The sequence below is a fragment of the Lissotriton helveticus genome, chromosome 6 (assembly GCF_964261635.1).
Source record: "Lissotriton helveticus chromosome 6, aLisHel1.1, whole genome shotgun sequence".
NCBI lineage: Eukaryota > Metazoa > Chordata > Amphibia > Caudata > Salamandridae > Lissotriton > Lissotriton helveticus.
The window spans coordinates 1,923,840,063-1,923,867,308 of NC_136067.1; the positions used below are offsets into that span (position 1 = coordinate 1,923,840,063).

Consider the following 27,246-nt stretch of genomic DNA (forward strand, 5'->3'; position numbering starts at 1 on the left):
GTTGTTCGAATGTTAGAGACAATGGACCCTAAGAAAGTGACAGAACTGATATTTTGAAAAATGAGGTGACACGTCGCCTGTCACTTCTTAATCCAATGAGACTCCGAGTTTGCAGAAAAGAATTTCTTTTACTAAGATTAGCTTAGCGTAGAAAGGTATAAAAACCCTTTCCCCGTGGAAGGGTTATGCTTGCTGCTGCTTTTGCTGACCTTTGGATGAGGGTGTCGTGCTGACGAACTTCTCTTGGAGCACGTAAGAGCCCTTAAAGACTTTACCTTTTATTTCCATTTATTTAGTATAGTTAGGGACTTAGGTTTTGAAAAATGCCAAACTAATAATTTCAATTTCAATAATAAATTTTAAATATCATGATGCTATCGATTTACTTGCAATGATTCTAATAAAAATGCATTAATAAAGATTTTTAAATTATAAATCAAATAAATAGCTAATAAAAATCTTACTTTTGAAATCAAGCTGGCCTTGATATTTCATGAGTTCAGGTTATCATTAGTTAGTTTCTATCGCCATAAGTGGCTTAATAGTTAGTGAGGTTTGTCGAATAATGATTTTCATTTACCGCGGTTGTATATAAATGTATATAATTTGTGAATAGGTTTATTAGGCCACATGATTCAGTTGGTCAAAATATGTCATGTATGATTAATGGGCCTTGGGTTTGATTTATATTTCATTGGGTATACTACAGAGTTGGGTAGTGTAGTTTATGACATATTTCCTATAGGCCGCTGGATCACACCTGTCTCTATATGCATGTTCTTGCCGGCACATGCATGCAGCTGCCTTTACATGTGTGTACCTGCCTCTGGATGCATGTTCTTGCCTGCACATGCATGCAGCTGTCTCTTCATGCATGCTTTTGCATGCACATGCATGCAGCTGCCTCTACATGCATGCTTTTGCATGCACATGCATGCACCTGCTTCTACATGCATGTTCTTGCCTGCACATGCATGCAGCTGCCTCTACATGCATAGCCTAGTATGCACAAGCAACCCCACCCCCATCCAGACCCATATTTTCCCATCAGAAAAGGCCACAGCAGTTAAAGCAGCGTGCTATATAACAACATAGAACACCTTTCCCTATTTCATTTCTGGATAGCTGATATATATATATATACATATATATATATATATATATATATATATATATAAGGTACAAGTTGCCTCGTGAAAGAAGAACTCAGAGGCCAGAGGGAGTTCGGGGAAAACAGTTCGTTTAATTCTCAGGTTCCCAGTGGCGGCAAATGTATTTCGGCTCAGTTAGAGAGAGAGATATATATATATATATATATATATATATATATATATATATATATATATATATATATATATATATATATATATATATATATATACCTGCTCCACTCACTTCAAATTCTCCCAGCCGGGATTGAAGACAAAGTAAGGCACTCACGGGGTTCATTTAGCTCAGCAGCAGTATTTATTTTACAGACGCGTTTCGGGAGAACGCTCCCTTCGTCAGTGTCACTGACGAAGGGAGCGTTCTCCCGAAACGCGTCTGTAAAATAAATACTGCTGCTGAGCTAAATGAACCCCGTGAGTGCCTTACTTTGTCTTCAATCCCGGCTGGGAGAATTTGAAGTGAGTGGAGCAGGCATTTTTGATCGCGGTACACCACCGCGAATAACGGCACCCGCTGCAGGAGTGACTCGTAATTGGTGTGCAGGAGCGTGGATATATATATATATATATATATATATACATCACACAAAGAACGCCCATTTGAGGAGCCTCAGCGGAAAGTTGACAGCCTTTATTTGTAGGATTGCAGCAGTACGGCACAAACAGAATGTCTCTCCAATTAATGCCATCACTGCTTCCTGTGCCCGTGAACAAGAACACTCGCTGTTCGAAACGCGTTGGGCGTTGACATTAATTGGAGAGACATTCTGTTTGTGCCGTACTGCTGCAATCCTACAAATAAAGGCTGTCAACTTTCCGCTGAGGCTCCTCAAATGGGCGTTCTTTGTGTGATGTGTATATATATATATATATATATATATATATATATATATATATATATATATATATTTCCTTTGGTTCTGGTTCTTGTAGTCTTGAACCTGTAATGGGCAAAACCGACTGCAAATACCAGAAAGAACAAGCATGTGCAATGCAGTAGGTCTCAGATTTGCAAGAGTTTGAGCTATTGGCATTGTAAATGGCACTGCCTGCAAGTACTTATAGTCCTTGCTTAATTGCAGTAAAAGAGGGACCATAAGAACAAAGTGCGTATTTACGCACAGGGCTTGCAGGGTTTCAAACCACATAAATAAAAGGCATTGTCATTTACAATTCCAATAGCTCAAATTGCTTGTATTTTTACTGAAGATGTTCAGCTTTAGCAAACAAGCGTGTTTTTACTTTTTGCAAATCCGGAATAAAATCGGCAAAAAGTGGCAAAGCAAATAGGTCTACACTGGCATAGTCAAAAGGCGGGACTATTGGCTTTGTCAATGCTCATTTCCAATACTTCTCATATCCACCTTTAATCTCTTTGCATAGATTTCATATCGTTGGCTGCCCATGCCATCACCAGATGAACATCCTGGTGAGCAATATGCAGGTACTCATCTGCCCGAGGGGCAAAAATCATTTGTTCAGTTCTAATTTCCGGCTATGTGCCAACTCACTAGAGCATTCAAATGAGAAGAATACAGAGAAAATATAAAACTGTAATAGATAATTCATTTGATGAAATAAGTTTTTTTTTGTTTGAAGGAATTATATTTCAGTTATTCGAGTTAGGTTTATAGGAAACTATCCCATTCCAAAATGGCCGCCACATTTGACACAGCTGCCTTCTTAAGAGTGCGGACCGATACCCCGTGACGACAGATCGTATTACAGAGGGCGTCTTCTCTCTTTGCATAACCCGTCCCTGCAAGGTGTCGTCACTTCTCCAAGACCACGCCTCTCCTCCCTGGCCCCGCCCACTCTTGTTCTCGCACTCCGGGTGGGTTTTCTCCATCCCAGAAGGAGACGGAAGCCGAGGGGTGGCAAGAAGGCGGCGGGGACGAGGATGAGCGGCTCCAACGTGAAAGTGGCGGTGCGGCTCCGTCCCATGAACAAGCGAGGTGAGCGCAGCGCCCCCGGGGAGGCGGGCAGCAGCCCCGCACCCCTGCTTGGAAACTCTTGGTAGCTCCCTGGGTGGCAGGGCAAGGTGCAGCCCGGCACTGACAGCTCACACCGGCTGCAGGCGGGGGCGCTGGGAGTGAACCGGCGGTACCTGCCGGCACCTGGGCGTGCAGACCAGCGAGAACTAGCTGTGAGCCCTGGAGAAGGCGGGGGACTTTTCCTGCAGCTGGGACATATTTGGCAGCTAGTTTAGAAAGAGAGTAAACATTGACACAAACTTTTAACTCTCTGCAACTCCTTTATTTAAGGAAGCACCGCTTCCTCCCTGGGACACACATTGTCTCATCTAACGAGAACTGCACCCCTCACCCGATTTTTTTTTTTTGGGGGGGGGTAAGTAAAACTTTACTGTCTCTTCCCAAAAAACTTTCCCAGACAAACACCCACCCACCACCTATATCACTGAAGAAGGCATACTCTCTTCCTCCTTCAATATAAGGCACACCTCTCCCCTCCTTCAACATTACACCCCGCCCCTTTTTCTTCACGGGAAGACATCCTTCACTCCCTACCAATCTGTCTTCCACAATCCAACAGAAAGTGCATACCACCTCACCTTATTCAATACAAAATACTTTACTGGTACAGGTTAAACAAGTTTTGACAAAGTAACAGCGTAAAATGCTTTAAACCTCACTATTGCCAACAGTGGTAGTTTCAGTTTCCAGGTTTTATATTATACACTGTGTCTTTTTGATAATGTGTGCAGATTTGTTTTACTGGGTCTTTTGACAGAGTTTTCCTACTTCACGTGTAACTGCAAATACTTGATTTTCTTTTCGGAATATGGGGAAATAGATGGCTCAAGTGTAGTTTGGACGCGCAGAAGAAAGTGTTTGTTTCTCCAAACTTTACCTATTGACAACTTGTAACCTCTATGCATTTGTGGTCTGATCTGTGCTGGTATTCGGTATTTATGCTGTCAGTTTTTGACCAGTGAAGTATTCTTCAATGTCTGCTAATGGTTATTGCAAGTGATCTGTTGCGTTCTAGCTTGTTGGCTGAATTGTCTCCAACTACATTTTTTAGTGCTTCTTTCGGGCTGGTTGTATGCCAGAAGGAAGGCTCCGCTCCTGCTTGTGGCCTCCTATTTCAGGATTCTCTGTGACTGCTCCAGAGGGAGTTTGCAGCTGCGAGGGCGTGTTTGTTTACTTTCAACACTTGGTCGTGGAGGACGTTTGGTTGCTTTCTTGATGTAGCACCAGATTTTGTAAAACCTTTATAAGATGTTTAATTATACGAACAACCCCCCCCCCCACACACAGAAGAACACAAACAGTACCAGAATTTTAACACACACTTGTGGATAGTTAGCAGCAGAAGACATCTCCCTATTTCTGCTCTCCAAACTTTATTTTGTCCGTTTCTGTTTCGGCGTAGAACTTGCTTCAGAATCGGAGATATAGAATTTTGTTTGTAGATTGCTCACTGCATTTACACGTTTTAAAGGAAGCACTATCGCCCATGGGGTGTACTCTTTTACTCTTCAAGCTATGCACTCCTCCCTCCTGAGGACACCCCTTACCTCCCTCCATTCAAATCCATGCCCCATTCAGTCCTCGCATACCTTGTGCCATACAACACAGATGTATCGCTCTGGTGTCATTCTTCAGTGTCAGCAAGAATTCAATTTGTGCATGAATGCATATATCCCACCAACCATTTGCATTAACCCATGTGTCCTGTCTAATGATTACATCAAACACCTTTTGATTTCATCTGCTGCCAAGAAACTGCATTAAATGCATGGAATGGTTTCCTTGAGGATGCACAACTAATCCCAATAACAAACAACCAACAACCAGTGGATTAACCACTAACCTTACTTTCCATAGTAGGGTGCTACCGCCACATGTGCTTCAGTTTATTGTCAGGGTAGGTTTGCGCTTTAAAAGGGCTATTACAATACAGTGCCTGACTCTATTGTTGTGATTCACCAGCAGCATTTATCACCTGGGTGTGTCTGCATAAAGTACTAAAGTGGGGGGGATTCTGGGAAAAAAAAAATATTCAGCGTAAATAAAGGGACCGCAAAATGTACGTTTTCGTGTGTCGCTGTTCATAGTTTAAGGAAGTGTGATAATAAAGCTGCTGCTCTTTCACAGCTGCATCTTACTATACAGGTCATATGCTTCATTTACGCAAAGGTTGCAAAGTAAACTTAAATTACCCTTGACACCACATTTGAGTGAGAAATGTGGTCTAACATTCCAACTGTTGTCTTTTGCTTCTCCCTGTTTAATTTAGAACCTTCTACTCTGAGTGCCATGTACTATTAGATTTACAGCCCTTCCGCCTCAGGCTGTGCTGGCATTTAATGACGGGATATCTCTATCCAGAGACCCAGGACAGCATGTAAAGTGCTTATGCAGTGCACTTCGCTTTCTATAGGAGTTCTCTGCACTTGGGCAATAGTTTTTACAAATACCAGACTCCTTGGACCTCGTGTAATCGATTCCAGAGGACGGAAAGCTCAGTTGGCCAGTCCAGCATGTGAGTTTGTGACCTGAGAATTATACACATATGTCTGCCTTGCCTGGCTGACCTGAACTATCTGACAATCTGTTAAATGTGACGCACTGCTTTGTTTAGAATGTTTGAGGTTTCTTTATTTGTCCTTGTTTTACCTTATTGGTAGGTGGTCCTGTGGGTGGAGAACAAGCAGGAGCTGTAGTTTATTTGCAAACATTAACAATAGTCCCTAGGAGGGCACTTTGTATTCATGCTGCAGTATTTAAGACACTTTGTGTTCAGTGTCACACGTGCTTGCTGAAGTTGGTACACTCAAGTAAACAGCCTCTTTCTTTAATAGCTGTCATTGTTTGTATCGTTTGTGAGGGGTTTGTTTAAGTTTTCCTTTAGCTACGGTAGTCACGTTTTCCTCCTACTTGGGCTAGGGAGGTTGTTGGATTTGTGGCTTAAAGTTCTTCTTTACCCCACGTCTCCCATCAGGAGGAGACAATGTAAACTGAACAAGTTTGAATACAAAATGAAAAGGCAAGCCTTTCGCACTGGTCCCTGTTCCACTTTCGTTCTTAAGCTGCAATACAGCAGTTTTAAAGGACAGACTGCAAACAATCGATCAGTTCAGACTACTGGCGTTCCCCCAGTGAAGCCTGCGTTAAGCCTTTATCTCCAAGTTCTAAGTATTTCCCAAGATATCCGCAGGGCTGTATCTTCGGATGCTGTTGAGGGGTCTTTTAATTCTGGATGTAGTAAAGTGCAAGCTTGGTTTGAATGCTTCTGAGGCCTTCAGTAAACACATAAAAATACACTCTTCTAAAATGTAAATGTACAAGCTGTAACGCAGTACAGGCAGGGAGATTTACAGCTGCCTAATACCGTCCTCTGCCAGTAATGATGAGTTTTTTTCATTCAGTAGGAAAAGGTGAAGTGAGTGACGTGACAAGCATTGGTCTAGCCGAGCTATTCTTCAAGGACAGCAATAGTGATTTGGTGAATAAAAACAAAAAGCAGTTGCCGTACTTCACAGTTTGTTTCACATATATAGACTTCAACTTATCACTTTGGGTGCCAGCTAAAGCTATTGAGGCCACCCAGTGTAGTATGCATCGCCCACAGCGATTGCCCAGACACGTCTTAGAGTTGGTGCAAGAATTGCAAAACAAATGCCCTGTTTGTGCTGTTCATCCCCAGGAAGGTGGTTCAACCTGTGAAGCATTTACTAAAGCTTTGCACAGGTGCCCACGTGGGGCAAAGCAGTGCAAAATATTGCTGCAATTTACCAGCCCTTATAAAAACCCTTGAGCAGAAGGCACAGTTATTCATTAAAAAATAGGCCTTTAGAGACGAGGAGCTGGGTGCAGCAGAGAAAGTGAAAGCCTAATCGAAGGACACTTCGGTGTCTCTTTACCCCGTATGATGTCATTATTGCATCAGTTCGTAATATGTTTGTTACCAGTCTCTACCGTGCAAACATTGGACATGGTGCACAGTCCCGCTCGCTGCCCTTGAAGCCCATATGATATCTGGCTCGTCGCAGACTGCGAGGACCTACTCGTGGTTGCTGGCGGTGTGGACTTCTAGACATAGGGCTCCTAGCGGAGCAGAATAGCTCCTATTGAGGTTTCTTTTTATCCTAGGAGAAGTTGGTTGTGCTACCAGACTATAAGTCTGCTTCATACTTGAAGCTCTACAGAAGGCAGCGGACACATGCCATATATTCAAGATAATCATTTCGTTTGTAAATAAATTCTGCTCTGTGTAAATGTATTTGGGTATCGTAAAATTCTGGAGTGTCTTCAGCCCTCGTGGTCCTACACTGGACACCCCTGCTATAGAGGGACAGTCTGGGTTGTGTACTTCGCTTCATAATCTGAACGGTGAGAGGGTTAACTTCTCTTCTCTACATGCCCGTTACTGATTGCCAGGGTGCTGGCACTTCCAGGACACATGGGCACGAGACTAAGATGACATTACGTAATGTTTACAGCAAAGTACAGGAGCACCCAGCCCTGACATATGCTGACGCCCACAGATGCAGCATGTGTCAGGGACCACTTGTGCCTATATTAACAGCTGGCTGCCACTGCAGAATGTAGCCGCCTTAGTAAGTGAACCTCTCTGTAGAGGGCCAGCCAGGCTATCAAGAGAAGGTCAGCCTGGCTCACAGGAGAAGGTCAGCCTGGCTCACAGGAGAAGGTCAGCCTGGCTCACAGGAGAAGGTCGGCCTGGCTCACAGGAGAAGGTCGGCCTGGCTCACAGGAGAAGGTCGGCCTGGCTCACAGGAGAAGGTCGGCCTGGCTCACAGGAGAAGGTCGGCCTGGCTCACAGGAGAAGGTCGGCCTGGCTCACAGGAGAAGGTCGGCCTGGCTCACAGGAGAAGGCCGGCCTGGCTCACAGGAGAAGGCCGGCCTGGCTCACAGGAGAAGGCCGGCCTGGCTCGCAGGAGAAGGTCGGCCTGGCTCGCAGGAGCAGGCCGGCCTGGCTCACAGGAGCAGGCCGGCCTGGCTCACAGGGGAAGGTCGGCCTGGCTCAAAGGAGCAGGTCGGCCTGGCTCACAGGAGCAGGTCGGCCTGGCTCACAGGAGCAGGTCGGCCTGGATCACAGGAGCAGGACGGCCTGGCTCACAGGAGACGGTCGGCCTGGCTCAAGGAGAAGGTCGGCCTGGCTCACAGGAGCAGGTCGGCCTAGCTCACAGGAGCAGGTCGGCCTGGATCACAGGAGCAGGACGGCCTGGCTCACAGGAGCAGGACGGCCTGGCTCACAGGAGCAGGTCGGCCTGGCTCACAGGAGAAGGTCGGCCTGGCTCGCAGGAGAAGGTCGGCCTGGCTCGCAGGAGAAGGTCGGCCTGGCTCGCAGGAGAAGGTCGGCCTGGCTCGCAGGAGAAGGTCGGCCTGGCTCGCAGGAGCAGGCCGGCCTGGCTCACAGGAGCAGGCCGGCCTGGCTCACAGGGGAAGGTCGGCCTGGCTCAAAGGAGCAGGTCGGCCTGGCTCACAGGAGCAGGTCGGCCTGGATCACAGGAGCAGGACGGCCTGGCTCACAGGAGACGGTCGGCCTGGCTCAAGGAGAAGGTCGGCCTGGCTCACAGGAGCAGGTCGGCCTGGCTCACAGGAGCAGGTCGGCCTGGATCACAGGAGCAGGACGGCCTGGCTCACAGGAGCAGGTCGGCCTGGCTCACAGGAGAAGGTCGGCCTGGCTCACAGGAGAAGGTCGGCCTGGCTCACAGGAGAAGGTCGGCCTGGCTCACAGGAGACGGTCGGCCTGGCTCACAGGAGACGGTCGGCCTGGCTCACAGGAGAAGGTCGGCCTGGCTCACAGGAGAAGGTCGGCCTGGCTCACAGGAGCAGGTCGGCCAGGCTCACAGGAGCAGGGTAGATCGGCCTGGCTCACAGGAGATCACCCGTATGGGAGCCTTGAAATGATTGGAAGTGGGAAATGAAACCTCTCAGAAATACACTGAACGCCCCACAGCCTGGTAAAATGTTCCGGCTCCAGAGGTATGCTGTGTTGAGAGTGCAAACACATTTTAATTCGCTTATGTAAACCAGGCTTCAGTGGAACAGATATCCGAGAAGCTCGGTGCATGTTGTGTACTCTGGTGCAGAGCAGGGGTTCTCCAGCCCGGGAAGCAGCGAAGGCTGGCATGAGCACGTGGGCATACCAGTCAATTATTGACCGGAGCCACATTAGTAATGTTGAAACCGCAGGTAACACGGCTCCGTTAAACTTGGGGGATTTAAAGCGCCAATTAAAGCTTTTGTGAAACCCGGCTAAAGCGCTTAAGTCCTGCGGTTCTGTACTTGTGGTCTTCCGCGCAGCTGTTAATCCGAGACCTTTAAATGATGGCGCCCGAACCCACAGCTGGATCATCCTCCGAGTTTACACACTTTCACAGAGGGCATCGTGTCAGCTCACGTGTGGGTGTGGGCATTGCAGCATCACCAGACGCGTCACCAGACGCGTCCATCTTCAAGATGCAGGTCATTGGCACAGGAAAGCCTGGAAGTTTCTAGAGCCACCTCAGCTGCAGCACGAGCCGGACAGGGAGGCCACTCCCTAAAGATCCAGGCGACTTACCTCATGCTTGTAGCATCCTCCTTTCTCCTGCAGACCAGCCTTCCTATCCTGGAGCTCTGAACCTGTCACTCAAAGCTCGGGGACCAGTCGCTTGCTTGAAGCTGGTAACGCCAGACTTATTGTCAGAGTTTTAGTAAAGCCACCCACAAGAAGCAATATGACGAAAATGTTTTGTTTTGTAAATATAATCAAGTGAGTCCAGGTAACACACCTGCTCCTTTTTTTGTGTAGTATTTTTTTGTGCAGTCTTATCGGGAAGAAGTTCATTATTTTGTCCCTTGAATTTCTTTTTTTCCCCCATAAAGGAAATAACCTGTTTGGGTGCGTGAGAGGAGACACAAGTTTACGCCAAACTGCAGCCTATAAATAACATCAGCTTGTGCTCGATGGATCTCCTTTTGTTGAATTAATAATGAGTGTGCAGGTAGCTGCCAGTGCTGGGTATAAGTGATGCCGACTTTGGCTTCTATGTGGACTGTACACAGAATCTCACGTGCGCACCCCGGAACCAAGTCTACTGCTCCTTACCCTGGAGTCCTTAGGCGCGAGGTTATTCGACAAGTTAGGGCTCGAGCAGACAATCTCCTGTGGCACTAACTTCAATATTTAGATTTGAACCTGGGGAAGAGTCCGACTATTGTAAAATCGGTGTCAAATTCGCAGTGTAAACTTGTCAACTTTCCAATGAATACTTCAGAGCAATGCCATTTGGATACTTCAAACGCATCATCCATCTACAGATGGAAAGCCAGGAAAGATTAGATTTTTTTTTACCTTTGACATGATATGGGCTTCATTCAGTCTGTTGCTCAAACTGGAGCCTTGGGACTTGGTACTCTAGCAACGCCCCAATCTTGGCACCTGTGCAACTCGCTTTTGCATTGATCAAGGTCCCATCGTGCTTGCTTGGCATCCTTTTTTCAAGTAAAAAAAGTACCTGTTTTAACTGAATAAACAAAAAACAAAGTCTCAACCACTGATTCAATACGAGCATCAACACTTACTTTACTGCCTCATCCCAAATTATCCCCACGTTGGGCGTGCAAACTGTCTCTACTTTCAAAGAAATGAGCTGAATGAAAAAGCAAATGAACTCCAGTTTTGGCATTTTATAAAGCCCGGTCTGCATGTGATCACCATTCTACCATTCACAGTACGGTGAGCGAAGAAGCCCCATGTGTAGATCCACTTCAAAAAGGCCAAATTAGAATTTCCATCTGTAGCTCACTTTACCAATGCTCATTGAACCTCTTGTCAAAGACATGAGTTGCAGATCCAAGGCACATTGCTTCAAGCCCTCACTGTTCAGTTATCCATAGATAAAGGTGAAAGTAGCATATAAAGGTTTGGTTCTTTGAGAACAACACTTTCAAAACCCTGAGTGACCTATTCCATTTTAAGTGTATAGTATATTCCGGATCTCCAACCTTCTGTAGGCACCCACACAACCATTTTTTTTGTTTACAACAAACCTTTTGCTTTTTGTAGCCCTACTTTTTTCATCAGATAGGTGTTATCCTTGTGAAACACAGAACCAAAAAATATGTTTAATTAAAGTCAAGGGTCTGTGCTAAGAACTCTTTCTCCGGATATCCCAACAGCTCTTTCTCACAAGCCGAATTTGGTAAGTGTGAATCTATAGATTGCAGCAAGTTGGCTCCAGGTTTCTGTGGTGCTGCCGAACTCCGTTTCTTGGCTGTCATTTGGTTGCAGAGACTTTTCTAGTTTGTGAGCACTGGACACACTCACCTGGTTTGTTTTGGGAAGATGAACAGAGAGAAAGCTCTGAAAATATGTAGATCCTTATGGATATTGATCGAAAGCAACTTGTGTTGCCCAGCTGAGGCCAGTGCAACTTGCCAGCTGCCCAGTGCGTTAGTGAATGCTCAAGACTTTCTGGCACTCACAACCGAGATGGCTCAGAAAGAGCGCTATCATGAACAGGGGCCCTCCGCCTTGTACTTCCTTTAACCTGGAGGGTTTTCATCATCTTTTGGCTTTTTTGATGCAAGTATCAGCCAATGCTATCAATTCAGTTGGTACTTTGTCGGACATGACCTGCTTCAGCTGGAGAGACATTTGATCCACGGTCAAATCCATATAAGAGACAACTGGGAGAGACCGCGGCATTGATCAGAAGAGCTTGCCTCCTCCTTTATCCTCTGTCGGTTCCCGTTCCCACACAGAGCCTTTACTTCCCCTTAAATTCTTCACTGCAAATAACCGTTGATCTGAGCTGAGATCTCAAGAGCTTCAATAGATAGTAAACTCCTAACACTTGACAGTACAGAACGCCATCTAAGTGCCAGTGTAATGCACACAATGGACCCAACCTTCACTCCATGCCGTCCAACTCCTCTCTTGGCCCCGAGTGTTCAATTCTGTTGAAAAGACCCTTAAAGGCAGTTCACACTTACGCGCTGTCACTGACAATAAGGCCATAACCTTAAACCCCTTATTAGGAGGCAATCACTCTTTTATACTTAAGTTGAAGTATTGTTTCCCGTGTATCTTTTTTAGTTTTCGTAGCTTATAAATGATTCATTTGCACAGTTTATAGGATTTTCTTAATTTTCTGTCCTGTTTTGCACTGGGCTCATGATCTCTTCCATCCTCATTCCTTATTACCTCTTGGTCTGCGCTCTCGGCTGCCGACGCAGTGCCACGGCTACAGTTGAATGCCGTTTGTGTCTACCTCTGTCGGAAAAGCTGAGGCTTACATGCTACAGGGGTAAGCGCACGAGTAAACATGCTACAAGAGTAAGCACATTAGAAAACATGCTTCAGGGGTAAGCTCACTTGAAAACCTGCTACAGGGGTAAGCGCAGTAGAAAACCTTCTGCAGGGGTAAGCGCTCTAGAAAACCTACTGCAGCGTTATGCGCCCCCGAAAATTTGCTGCAGGGGTACGCGCACCCGAAAACTTGCTGCAGGGGTAAGCGCACAAGAAAACTTGCTGCAGGGGTAAGCGCACCCGAAAACCTGCTGCAGGGGTAAGCGCACGAGAAAACATGCTGCAGGGGTAAGCGCACGAGAAAACATGCTGCAGGGGGAGGCACACAAGAAAACATGCTACGGGGTAAGCGCACTAGAAAACCTGCTGCAGGGGTAAGCGCTCTAGAAAACCTGCTGCAGGGTTAAGCGCACCAGAAAACTTGGTGCAGGGGTAAGCGCACCTGAAAATCTGCTGCTGGGGTAAGCGCACGAGAAAATCTGCTGTAGGGGTAAGCACACAAGAAAACCTGCTGTAGGGGGAGGCGCACAAGAAAACATGCTTCAGGGGTAAGCGCACAAGAAAACATGCTTCAGGGGTAAGCGCACTAGAAAACATGCTATGTGGTAAGCTCACTAGAAAACCTGCTGCAGGGGTAAGCGCACCAGAAAACTTGGTGCAGGGGTAAGCGCACCTGAACACCTGCTGCTGGGGTAAGCACACAAGAAAACATGCTGCAGGGGTAAGCGCACGAGAAAACATGCTGCAGGGGGAGGCACACAAGAAAACATGCTACAGGGGTAAGCGCACAAGAAAACATGCTGCAGGGGTAAGCGCTCTAGAAAACCTGCTTCAGTGGTAAGCGCACTAGAAAACCTGCTGCAGGGGTAAGCACTCTAGAAAACCTGCTGCAGGGTTAATCGCACCAGAAAACTTGGTGCAGGGGTAAGCGCCCCTGAAAACCTGCTGCTGGGGTAAGCACACAAGAAAACCTGCTGCAGGGGTAAGCACACAAGAAAACCTGCTGTAGGGGGAGGCGCACAAGAAAACATGCTACAGGGGTAAGCGCACAAGAAAACATGCAACAGGGGTAAGCGCACTAGAAAACATGCTATGTGGTAAGCTCACTAGAAAACCTGTTGCAGGGGTAAGCGCACCTGAAAACCTGCTGCTGGGGTAAGCACACAAGAAAACCTGCTGCTGGGGTAAGCACACAAGAAAACATGCTGCAGGGCTAAGTGCACGAGAAAACATGCTGTAGGGGGAGGCGCACAAGAAAACATGCTACAGGGGTAAGCGCACCAGAAAACATGCTGCAGGGGTAAGCGCTCTAGAAAACCTGCTTCAGTGGTAAGCGCACTAGAAAACCTGCTGCAGGGGTAAGCACTCTAGAAAACCTGCTGCAGGGTTAATCGCACCAAAAAACTTGGTGCAGGGGTAAGCGCACCTGAAAACCTGCTGCTGGGGTAAGCACACAAGAAAACCTGCTGCAGGGGTAAGCACACAAGAAAACCTGCTGTAGGGGGAGGCGCACAAGAAAACATGCTACAGGGGTACGTGCACAAGAAAACATGCTTCAGGGGTAAGCGCACTAGAAAACATGCTATGTGGTAAGCTCACTAGAAAACCTGTTGCAGGGGTAAGCGCACCTGAAAACCTGCTGCTGGGGTAAGTACACAAGAAAACCTGCTGCTGGGGTAAGCACACAAGAAAACCTGCTGCAGGGCTAAGTGCACGAGAAAACATGCTGTAGGGGGAGGCGCACAAGAAAACATGCTACAGGGGTAAGCGCACCAGAAAACTTGGTGCAGGGGTAAGCGCACCTGAAAACCTGCTGCTGGGGTAAGCACACAAGAAAACCTGCTGTAGGGGTAAGTGCACGAGAAAAAATGCTGTAGGGGGAGGCGCACAAGAAAACATGCTACAGGGGTAAGCGCACAAGAAAACATGCTACAGGGGTAAGCGCACAAGAAAACATGCTATGTGGTAAGCTCACTAGAAAACCTGCTGCAGGGGTAAGCGCACAAGAAAACATGCTTCAGGGGTAAGCGCACTAGAAAACATGCTATGCGGTAAGCTCACTTGAAAACTTGCTGCAGGGGTAAGCGCACCTGAAAACCTGCTGCAGGGGTAAGCGCTCTAGAAAACCTGCTGCAGGGGTAAGCGCACCAGAAAACCTGGTGAAGGGGTAAGCGCACCAGAAAACCTGGTGAAGGGGTAAGCGCACCAGAAAACCTGGTGAAGGGGTAAGCGCACCAGAAAACCTGGTGAAGGGGAAAGCGCACCAGAAAACCTGGTGAAGGGGTAAGCGCACCAGAAAACCTGCTGCAGCCGTAAGCGCACTAACAAACATGCAGTGGTAGGCGCACTAGAATGGGGCAAGAAGCTATACTCTGTCCCAGTCTGTGGCCTTCAATGGAACTTGCATTGTCTGACTTTAATCGTAGCTAATGCTGGAGCTTAGGTTCAATATAGAAGCGCTCGCAGCACCACCTTTGTCGCGACTTAGTCATAGCAAAGGACCTGTATTTGGACATTATCCAGCCACTCGGTGGTGTTCGAACTGTGTTTGACAGGCGCAGACTACGTCCTAAGTCTCTTTATTCTTACAAAAGTGCACCCAGCTTAGTTCTAAGGAAGGTGCATCTTTATTTGCTGGAAGAGCAGTAGCTTTGTGATTGTATTGGAGCCGCAGTCATGCATTTTTAATTCACTGTAAATATTGCAAACAACCAATTTAGTAAATGTCATCTTTGCAGACGTAGAATGGCCCGTATTAAAAGATCAATGTTCTGCTGGCGTACTACAGTGTTTATTGTTCAAGACGGGGACGGCGGCTGTTAACTGTTCCACTTCATGGAAACGTGACCCCGGCTGCGGTGGTAACGCATCCCTGCAGGATCGGTTTCCTCCGAGAAGCTCCTTTTAAAGTTGCGAGCAGGGGGTGCGTGGCGCAGAGTTTGCAGACATGCTGTCAGCATTTTGTTGCAATCAGAAAGGAAAAGCGCAAATCCCTTTAGCCTTTTCCCTTCTGTTTGTATGTCAGTGTTATGATTGTGAGAAGAGCATTTAACCAACATTGCTGCCTTTCACTGCAAGGGAGCAGTCTTGCTCTTCTTCTTGCATCCCTGACGTTTGTGAAATCGTTTCGTTGGATGGAGTGAAAATGACAAACAAATGGAGGACTGTAGGGTGGTGATTGCGTGTATGCGTAAGAAAGAATGAAGAGCCGCCTCTAAATCGCATTTAAACCAAGGGTTTCAGTTAACAAAACAATAACCCTACATAAATCGTGTTTCTCTCAGTAAGTTGGCTGCAGTAACTTAAAAAAATATATATCTGGTAATGTACAATATATACTTTAAAAGGAAAACACAGACATAGATATTTTAACTGGAGGCCCATGTCCTCCTGTTTTTAAGGTTTTAATTTCATAGTCTAATACTTGACTGAATTAATATCACAGCTCAGCCGGTGCCCTGTTCCTTTCCATTACCTGCACTACCCATGCAAGAAGCGCGTCTCCAGGTAATCTGCAGGATTGAAGTAACTCAATCTGGGTTGATGGGTGTTTGTTTATGCACCAGCAGCCTGTGTGGTCTCCTAGTGCCCGCCAGGACCTGTGGCTTTCAGGGGTGGCATCTTCGGAGACCCTCGCATTCCCACATCACAGGTGCTTTTGTGCACTGCAGCCTCCTCAAAGAACCAATGACAGATATTCATTGCCACAGCAACTCTTACTAGCTGTCCTGTTTAGGTGTCACAAGAGGTTTCGGCTTCAACTCCTTTGATTCCACTCTGTTGTCCGAAGTCTGCTATTTTTCTGTGATATTTGGATTTATTTTTACATAAATTTAAAGGGTTATTTAAAAATATATGCTTGGATTTCATGAGGATTAAAGCCTGGGCGAAGTCACTTCCTTTCACGTCAACGGAGTGATGTCACTGTTGAAGTGGCGTCAAAGAGCGCATGATGGGAAGTTAACCCTGTGATTTTGTTGACATTTCGCCTGGAGTATACAAGATGTCTTGTCCCTGTGCTGCTTGGGTGCATTTGCGACAAGAGACATAGTCTTTCAGGAAATCCTGTTTAGGTTATCGGGGTTACGACTACAGCGACGGGGGCTACTGGATTTAATTACACGAACGCCCACCTCTGACTGGAGTAGGTACCAACAACTTTAACTAAGTTAAGATTTTTCGTGCGTTTGGTACTAAACGCACCTCTAAAAAAAATTCATTATTTAGAACGACAAGTGGAGGAATACATATACCGAGATAATGGGGTAAATGGACAGGGAGATTTGATTGAGGTTAAAGACACCAATACATATTTTTGCTGAGAAATAACAGCAAAAGCATCTTCTAACGGAGTGGCCAGACATAGAGCGTGATCTTGTGGAATTGTACATGTTTACAGAATGATCCCTTAGATGAGTGAGACACAACATAATGTACAATTTTACAGAAAGCTTAATGCAGTGCTAGGAGGAAGCTTAGACCAACTTCTTACAGTTGTGTATTTGTAGTTTCAAGAAACGTGGGCTTGATATCATGCGTGTGCGTGGGTGTTCATGCTTGTGTGTATGTGAATGCCTCTCTCTTTCTGCCAGCCTTGTAATGTGCTGTAGACCGTGTTCTGGGACTATGAAAGACTACTGGGGCTTTGTAGTCAGGGAGTGAGTCCAAGAAGACGAGTCCTCTTTATTTATGTTTTTTTTCCCAAGTACTGTACGCGTCAGCCTCCTGACGCTGGTGCAAGGATGAGGGTATGGATCTGGCAGGGGCTATAGAGATGGTGTTTGAAAATTGTTACCGGGACATAATCTGGATTTTCATCAGTGATTACAAAAAAAAATCAGATTTTGGAACGAGGGCTTGATGGAGCGTAAAGAACACAAATATGAATTTGCTGTCAGGAAAATCTTTATTTTCAAATAGTTATGATTTTCTAAATATATGACTGATATACAGGAGGAGACTGGTGCCAGGAAAAACTTTATGTCCGGTTTCCTGGGCAATTGAGTGCGTATTACAAAGCTTAGGAAGGTAGTGGAGGTAGCAAGGGTTGGGGTTCTGCAGTTGCTACATCTGGGTGTCAAACAATGTCTTACCAGAATTTATGGTGAGAAATAATAGTTCTACATATTATATGGTAATTTTCTGAAATAGCCACCCTTCTGTTTCTATTGTTCAAAAGAGGTGCCGGCAGCCTTTTCACATTGGTGTCAGGAGGCACGATTAGGTAGAGCACAGTAGCGCACCAGGACACCTGATTCAGCAATTACATTCTTATGGGTATGCAGAATAGTGCACCAGGATATCCAATTTACTGATTATATTCTTAGTTATATTATCTTGGGTGTCTGTCTCCTTTGCACAGTACCAACAATCTAGCCGTTCCCTACTCAACTGAGCCGTTCACAATACATTTCTGGAAAGAGTTCAGTGGCAGTCTTTCTGACATTATAAACCTTACCCTTGATTTTTTTCCTTGCCTTCACCTTCCCAGGGCCAACATATGATTGTCCCTTTTTCATTTGCTTTCACAAGTTAACAAATCCACAAAAGATAAGGGGAGGATGCTTGCAGTAAGTCTAACCACTGGCAATCGTTCAGGGTAGCATTCTCAACGCTTCGTTTTTTCCACCATGCCACCTCAGTTTACACCCAGCTGTCTGCAAATCAGTCTTGATACTCCTCCAGTGGGAACAGTCTAGCCTGAACTGCCAAGCCAGGTCCTTTCTGAACCGGAACACAAGCAACCCAAGACTGTTTTTGCCATGATTGGGGCTCTTCAGTTGGGTGTAGCTGGGCTCTAGTGTCGCAGTGATAAAGGGCCCCATGTTTGGGCATAACCTTGGCCACGGAGAACATTACATCAAACACACAAAAGGAGATGGAAGGTTGCTAGCAACTGGCAATCGCTTGGGTAGCATTCCAACTTATCATTCCAGAGGGAACAGTCAAGCCTGAACTTTCAAGACAGATCTTCCCTGAACTGGAACAGAGCAACCAAGCCTTGGCCTGGCAGTTTGGGCTGGACTGTTCCCATGACAAGCAGGGTCTAGGCTGATTTGCATATGGCTGGGTCCAAACAGGTGGCATGGTGGGCAAAAGAACGATGTGTTGGGGTGCTACCCCAATCGATTAGCAGTGGTTAGACAAATTGCCAGCATTTCTCCCATCTCCATTTGTGGGTTTACTTTCAAAGGCTAGGCCTGACGCTGGAGTATGCACATTTCCTGTGGAAGAGGGTGCTCTTCGTTTGGAATTATGAGTGGTTGTCATTCTCTGCAATTCTCATGCACTGACCTCTGTGGGGCTGATTCTTTAAATGTAGTACATCCCTGCACGGTACAGATGTTTACAGAAAATGACAACTGCAGGTGGAAAGTTCCTATTTACATACTCTGCATCTGAGGATCTTTCTTTGTGCAGTTTGCACTTCTAACAGTGGAAAACCGTGGTTGGCTGGATTGTCTGCTGTTGCCTCAAATCCCAAGGGTTGGAAGCATAGGTACTACTAAGAGAGCGAGAGGGTGGTAGGGGGGGTACGGTGGTTGCAAATGTTGGAAACACCCTCCTTGTTCAATCTTAGTGCATTCTTAAACATGTGCAATGCTTTTCCCACCCCTACGTGCCCCTTTAGATATATGTGCAAAAGCTAGGTGTATGTAGTGCGGGTGGTGTGAATCTGCCTTTCCATGTGTAGAAAGATTGGAATAAATGTTCATTTCCCTTAACCATGCCTGTCTGCCTCGAAGGTTGTAGGGAACTGCTGAGGTTCGTTTCAATAAATCGTCAAGGTTGTACCTTTCAAAGGCATTTGCCTGCCAGTTTTGTGAATTCCCAAAATGAGGGGAACCATGCAAATTGTAGATGTAAGCCTGTGAATTCATTGTTTTTTTTCTTCCGAAGTTCTGTTTTGTGAACTCTGCCCCATGACAGAAAATTACAAATCAGAATTTCTTTGCTAAACTGCCCTTGCTTTCTGTGGGATCAATCTCTCATGATATCACTTTGAGCACATTACCTGTTCAGGGTGGTGTTACGTCAGTATCTGTATCTGGCAAGTTAATATCGGTTCAGAAATACCTTATAAATGAGCAGAATATGGGTTCTTGGTGAGGAGCTGGCCTTGAAGGCTTCAGATTGGGAAAGTAACCTTTAGAATAACTTTGCTTCTAGCTCTGCGATGAATGCAACTGGAGTTTGTGTTCACACAATATCACACTCCTCTCTTGAGAAGAAATGCAAATTGGTGAATCCAGATTGATGTTGAGGCTGTGGCTCTCCAAGTCGCATAATGTGGTTTTACTCATGAGTTTCTTTTGAAAGAAGTTTGAGAGGCTAAAACGATGACGCGTCGATTATCAGCTGCTTCGGTACTGACTCATTTGGAGACCCATTCTATACTAAGAGGCTCAGGGTTTCAGTATTCTCGAATATAGAAGTATTAGTGCCAAGAAAGGCATACACTATCTGTGAAAGTCCCAAACTAATGTGGCTATCTAATTAGTAGAACTTTCAAAGCTGTCCTTCTTGGAAAAAGTGATACATGATCATTGTGCAACTCTATATAAATATAATCTAAAATCGCTTTTTTTTTTTTGCTTAAGTATGGACTTTTTTTTTTAACCCTTTATGTGCACTGTGCTTTGTGTTTTTTTTCTTATGTGTCAATTTTAAGTAGGGAGAGTGATGGGAGGAGTAAATTAAATAAAGAAATCTATTTATTACATATATGTTCCAGTTCTTAGAGTATTTCTTTTAACTCTGTCCTCCAAGTTATTCTGGTTCTGGTGCAAGCTTTCTATCAAAGCAAATAAGGATAAAAAACAAATAGAAAATTCCCCCAAACCAAAAGGGATGTATACGTCATCACTTCAACAGGCGTTGGCCAAAGATCATTCATCCCTACTTTTCAGAAATATTGTTTTTTCAGTATCCCTTTCTGTTAAATAGAACTTGAAGCCTGTCTGTGTTGTTTCCTTTTAACAAACGTCAGCAGGTATTCAACAGTTTTGAAAGCTTGAGGTTTTACTGCTGTAGTTAATGGTTTTAGATCTTTTGTGGCTCTTCTTTATTTGCACAATCCCATTCTGCTGGTGTTTGTTTTGAATTCTGAGTTCCAGGCACAGCTTCTTTTCAGAATAAGGGTTTTTGGCTTTGAATCATGACTCACGTGGTTTCTGACTGTGCTCCGCTGATTGTTTTCCTGCAAGGGATTTCACATTGTCAGCTAGTAGAAGTTAAGGAAGTTTGAAAAAGAGAAAACGAACGGCCATCATGCCAAAAGTTGGCATACAATGATTGTTGCAGCACTTTGCACACAGAGAGAATTTTTAAGGAATGTTTGGAAGATGTACTTTGTGAACCAGGGTTTTTCGCTCTGACATTGAAAGTAAGTGCACCCAAAATTGGTAAAGCTGCGGATGGGTGCCTGTTTGGGTAGACATGCTTAATTTTTTTAATCAAATCAATAGTATTGCTATGTGAATTAGTTTCTGGTTGGGGGAGTTGTGGGCCTAAAGGTCTATCGCATTCCAATTGGATAACAAGGTTAATGCCCCTATAGGTTTGAATCTTCAAGGGTAATGAAATGAGCAGTCAAGCCTATGTCCAGTAACAAGTAGGTGGCTAGGAACTCGGATCATAAACAAGGCAAGTAATTGCGCTCAAACTCGCATTATACTTGAAAAGGAATATGTATTTTATTTACCTTTCCAGTTCTAGGGCTTAAAATTAAGTTAAACATGTAAAATATAGAATTCCTTAGTCCCTTCGGTGAATGAAACGTATTTGCAGCATTTACACGCCGAGGTCTTACATAGCGAATAGTAAGAGTTATCAGGCGGATGTTACTCTATATGAAACTGCTTGGAAGTCCTGTAAGTTTTCTCGACTCTGTCTATTGGGTCTCTTGCTTACTTCTGCCAGTCAAGGGGCAGATGTGCATAACACAAACTACTGTGCATCAATGTGACTATAAAACGTCTGCCATGGACCCTAGTTTGCCAGTGGCCCTTGTTGGAAGGGTGAATACTTAGTGAATTTGAGCCAGAAATCAAAGTAATCCAAAAATTCACCGTCCAAAATTCATTAGGAGCCCAGTTGATTGTTTTAGTATGCCAGTGAGCCACTTCACGGGGGTGGTAACTAGTCTACTGGGGATCCGGTAGTCTGTATCCCCACCTGATTGCAGTTCATCGAGAGACCATTTGAGGTCCAAACTGATTTTACAGTTCAGGATCAACACAGATAGAGAAGACTGCTGTTTTCCTGTTCATAGGGCTTCCCCCTCACTGGGGAGTATAATTTACGTATTTCTGGAAAGCCTGCAGCATCAGGACATCTTAAGATCCCAAATATGTTCTAAGCCTTGAGGGTAACTGCAACCAGCAGGGTCCTGAAAGGCAAATATCTCTCTGGGCCGGTGCCATGAGGCCTCTTCAGAGGCTTATATGAACTACAAATACTGTCTGCATGGGGCCAGGGGGAAACATCCTTTACAACGCAACTTTTACCATGCAGTGCCTTTACGACGCAACTTTTACAATGCAAACCATTACAACGCATTGCGCTGGGGGGGCGCTCTAGGATAGGGAATAGGTTTAATTTACTATCCAACACCTTCCCTACTATCCACGGGGACTGGAGTTGGAATAGTAAATTAAACTATTCACTATCCAGCGCCCCAAAGCACTATGCGTTGTAAAGGCATACGTTGTAAAAACAGCGTTGTAAAGGCATGCGATGTAAAAGCATGCGTTGTAATGTCATACATCCGGGGCCAGAGTATATCCTTTTTTCGAGTAACTGGTGGGAAGGCAGGGCTAGCCCAAGCCCAAACTGTCTTGCATTTTGATAATTTTTCCAGTTTTTGTGCAGTCTGTCTTCTGAAGCTGTCTGGAAAGACAAAAGAGGCACTGACAATAAGTTGTCGAGGTTTGTGCATGTGCACCTGACTGACTCCAGGCTTTCTTGGCCAAGGTCTCCTCATTACTAGGCGATGATAAGCAGAACACCACAGGGGAAAGGGGGGGGTAGGTACTGTGGCAGTAAAAATCAGCTGGTAGAGAGAAGCATATGTGTATTCCCCCAAGCCCAGAGCTAGACATTAGCAGAAACTCTGGGGCTGATACAAGGGACAGTAACATGAACGTTCTTTCATACACAGGGCCGAATTAAGACAACTTGAAAAGAAAGCACAATTTTTTTGTCATGGTGCACCCTGTAGGCCCCTTAACCCCTTCAGGGCTGATGACAAAGCCAGCTCGTCATGGGCGTTACCTGCGCTACGCGGATAACGAGCTGGCTTTGTCACAAACCGCGCATTTTTCAAATTCCAGCGCACAGCGGGAAAACGCGGTAGAGGTTAATACATCACTTAAATTGTACATAGTTCTCAGTTACCCAGCACTTGTGTAACATCACACAGAATCTCTACAGAGCTATGCTATGGGATTTATAAAGCGCATGGCGACCCATAGACCTTTCAGGACTAGTTGAGAACACCTGTTCCACTAAGGCCAGAGGTACCACTGGTGGGTCAGTTCTTAAAAAGTCAGGTCTTGAGAAGTTTTCGAAAGCATAGCTCATTGTCCATGGATCGAATGGCCAAGGGGAGGGAATTCCAGAGTTTGGCTGCATTACGGTTAAAGGAACGTCCTCCACTTCTAGCTTTTCTAATTGTGGGGACGGTGGCCAGGTGTGCGTTGGTGTATCTTAGTAGCCTTTTGGGGGTGTATGGGGATGACAAGCTAAGGTAAGATGAGAGGATCACAAGCAAGAAGGGCTCGATGTGCGGTGTACAGGGCTTTAAACTCAATTCTTTGGGCAACTGGTAGCCAGTGAAGATCCACCAAACCTTGTCTGACTCATACCTAGGGATCTAACAGCGTGCGCGCAGCAGCATTATGCACGAATTGTAGTTTTCGAGTGACTACCTTGGAAACTCTGTACAGAACTGTGCTGACCACTTTATCCCTGTTTATTAGTTCAATAGCGGCTCTTAGTCCCTTACATGTCACATATATGAACATTCTTGATTATACAACATGGTTGATAACTCGCAACAATTCTGAGCTAAACAGACTTGCAAAAATTTGAGGAGAAAACAAAGGGAAAATCAAATCGTCTTGAATTAGTTATTACTTTGGAGGGTACACCTTTGTTATTCGAACAACCCCATCTAGTAGTCAAATTAAGTTATCTTATTTTCAGAAAGAAGAGTTTTGGGTGTCCTGAAGAAGGACATTCTGTGGATGACACTGCAGTTCGTCTGGATTATCACAGTGTGTCAGTCCTGGATTGAAAACCCATTAACCAATCATAGCAGACTTTGGAGGACCATGACAAAAATAGGCACCTGCATCCAGGAGAAAGGGTCCAAATATTTAAGACTGCAGGATTCATGTTTTTCACTGATCTAAGTCGGACAAACCAAAACCAACCACGACCCTGGCAAGCTTGCACTGGCTACCAGTGCTTAAAAGGATTCATTTTAAGGCACTCTGCCTTGCTCATCGTGTAATGAGTAAAAAGGGCCTGAGGCTGATTCAAAGACTGCTAATGCCATACGACCCTACAAGAGCGTTGCGCTTTACCAACCAGCAACTGTTCATAGTACCCAGCATAAAGAAAATTAAGAGTGGAGGATGCTCCTTTGCTTTCCTAGTCCCCAACGCAGGGGCGGCTACTCCACTAGGGCGGAGGAGCATCGCCCCACTGCTTTCTCGCTGTGCCAGAAAGCCAAAACATAAAATGGTATTGGTTATTACCATTTTATGTTTCTTTGCACATTGCGGGCAGGTGGGTGGGCAGAGCTGCTCGGGCAAGGCAGGAGTGGTTTTCCCACTCCTGTGTGCCAAAGACTGTTTGGTCTGCACTCTCAGGCTGCCCAAACCAGTCATGCGTATTGCAGGCTACTTGGAGAGCATACCATCCCTTACTGCTCCTGAATCGGCGGCGTGCCGACCAATCACTACGCTCCACTGAAGCATTATGATTGGCTTACAGGAGAGAGGTTGCCTGCTTCCTGTTCCAGGAGAGCAGGAGCAGTGAAGAGACCGGACCCAGACCGGCGGAAAGGTAGGATTTAAGCAGGAGCAGTGAAGACACAGGACCCAGACTGGCGGAAAGGTAGGATTTAATGTTTTTTTTGAATTTGATTCCCTACCTCCCCGCTGCCGCCCCCCCACCTGCAAGCTACTGTCTGGAATGCCTTCCCATAGCAAAAAAAAAGAAAAACTGAATCCGAACTAAAATTCTGAAAATAGTTAAAAACTGCTCTTTTCAGCCAGTATATACGGACCTGAATGGTGACACCCGCGCTGGGAGGCCCTTCTGAGTAGCTAACAGCTTTGCTCTCTAGAAATCCTCATGAATAGAATAGAATAGGAGCCACAGGCCATCAAAAAAGCAATGCAAGGCTGGGAACATTACCTTTGCTTCCTGCCACTCCGTGTGAAATTTGTGAGGGTTAAAGAGACACATTCATCCAGCTTAAGTGAGCATGACACTTGTTGAATGGCAAGGAATCTCAGCGGTGGAGTGATTCTGGAGCTCCCGTATAAGAGTAGGTTTACTGAGGTGACCAAAGTAATTTTAGGCTATTGTGGATGGGGAACAGGCCTTTGTGATGCAAGTCTATATGAAGCTGAGAATACTTTTGCTCCTAGAGTTTTCTACATTTCTCCCCACCCATTCCACTTTCGCCTTGTATCCCGCATGATTCAGAGATCCCAAGTTATATGACTGGGTTTGGTTGCATACCCAACAATACGGTTTAGAATACAAGCCAATTGGTTACTCGATCTCTGTTGATCTGGGACTACTCTCCCAGCACCCAGCCTAAACAGATGTTGATGCATCCCTGCCATACAGAATGGAGATTCATTGGTGGTGAGAAATGCAAAGTGTGGGGTAGAATGTTAACCCAGGGGATGGGGTTCATACAGCCTGCTTACCAGGTAGTTACCACTCCAGGAGGTTGAAGTACAATTGAAGAATGGATGCTTCGGTAGTCCCCCTATATGTATTAAGAGTTATTGTGATCTTGCTGCTTTGGAGATCTTCTATGCATTCCTCTAGCATGGTGGGGCTTCCAAGCAGCCTTACAGCAGCAGATTGAAACAGCTGAACTCTACAGGGCCCCAGGGAGTTTACTCCTAGTCCACAGGGGACAGGCAATTTGCAGTTCCATCACCCAAGAAGCACGTAATCTGGATCGAGGCAGGCGTGTGGGGATTGTTTTGTTTTGTTTTCCAGGGTTCTGGAATGGAGCTCCAGTTTAAATTTACTCTCTACTGTATAGGCAGCAGCCCGCGAGTCTAAGTGGGTGCATCCTAAAAGTTTACTGTCCCAGCCAATCACAGAGGGTTTTTTATTCCCCCCCCCCCCTCCCCAACTCAGATGTTGCTAGACAGAGTGGGCTTGTCCTGCCTTGGCATGCTTTGCACGGCCTGGTGGCTGCATGCAGCCACATGAAGGCAAACACCAAGACCGCTCTTGTAGCAGAAAACTGGATAACCAGCCCCCATGGATGCAAATGAAGAAACATAGAGCTTAACTTGTCATTTTCTGTAGGCAGCATCCATCCTTGACCTCGAAAGACATTTGCCGTCATGGAAGTGTAACCCTTAGATCAGGGGCAGAAAAAATGATGATAAACAACATTGTTAGGGCTTAGAACAAAATACAGTGGGGTGGGGCTGCTGGTGTACAGAGGTGTAGAGTTTTTGCCCTTTCACTATTTAGTTACCTGCATCATCAACAGTACACTCAGATGCCTTTAATCAACTGATTTGACCCCAAATAGTATTATAAAAAAATGCTTACTGAGAGCATGGAAACTCCGATTAAATGGGGAGTTTTGTAGAGCACTGTAGATCCTTCTAATTTAGATGCACAAAATGTATTGTAAAGTTTTTGCTTCTCTGAATGCATACAAATTGTTTGTATACATAGTGCGCTCAAAATGCACACACTACCCCTTCGTAGTTGTCCAAGGAAGAGATGTACAGATGCCATTATGTGATTCTACCAAGACGTAGCTCTTTAATTCACAAAAATTCAAAGACGGAATGAAAACTGCAGTAACGTAGACATAGGATATGAGACTAGAAGGAAACCAGATATGGCGAAGCCGCACACCGACTGTACAGCAATTGTCTCTTGCATTATACATTGAATAAAGCACATTTTTCCAAGGTTCCCTATTGCAGTGCAACCACCCCAGAAATGCAATAATGTCAGACCAATTCTTCAAATATACGTCTCCTGCAGGGACATTGCTGCCAACAATAGACGTTCTCACCCAAGAGTACCTGAGGAACTCATGTCATCATCATCATCCATTGAATGCAATGTTCCCCTTTGTCTCCCAGAGGAATGTGAAAGATCCTAAATACACAACACCAGGGCACCACATAACTCTCTGTCCCTGCCGGGGTACCGGTCACAAGGCGAGGTCACCCTATTGCCATCCACTCCAGGCAAGTCAGGGTAGGGCAGAAAGGTCCAGGACCACCAGCAGGTCAGTACCTTGTGCCCCTAAAATCAAAACCCCAACAAGGGGGCAAAACCAGCACACCAGTACAATTTTTCCATGTAGCCCTGCTCTGCTGTGTTTCAAAAACCGCCACAGGGTGATGAGTCACTGGCGAACTCTCCCTTACGCACCTGTATTGCCTTTGCTTTGGCCCCTAAGATTGTCTGAAGACCTCATGGCCCCTGTCAGATAGGTGCTCCCCATCCCTGTGGAACAGCTCCGCCCTACAGATCTGGAGTAAGATATGCCAGA

At 45.6% G+C, this 27,246-nt stretch overlaps 1 protein-coding gene across 2 annotated transcripts in view; it reads left to right on the top strand.

The window, feature by feature from the left end:
* The first annotated feature begins 2,972 nt into the window (after nt 1-2,972).
* The window catches only part of KIF13B (kinesin family member 13B), a 701,202-nt gene continuing 676,928 nt past the window's right edge, over nt 2,973-27,246 (top strand). The window contains exon 1 of one of the 2 annotated variants that reach the window (XM_078649880.1): nt 2,973-3,124. Coding sequence is in view for 1 of the 2 variants with exons in the window: in XM_078649879.1 (XP_078506005.1) it covers nt 3,070-3,124 (55 nt within the window). In the remaining variant the exon portion in view is untranslated. The remainder of the gene's footprint in view (nt 3,125-27,246) is intronic. The other variant, XM_078649879.1, reaches the window with a different exon arrangement.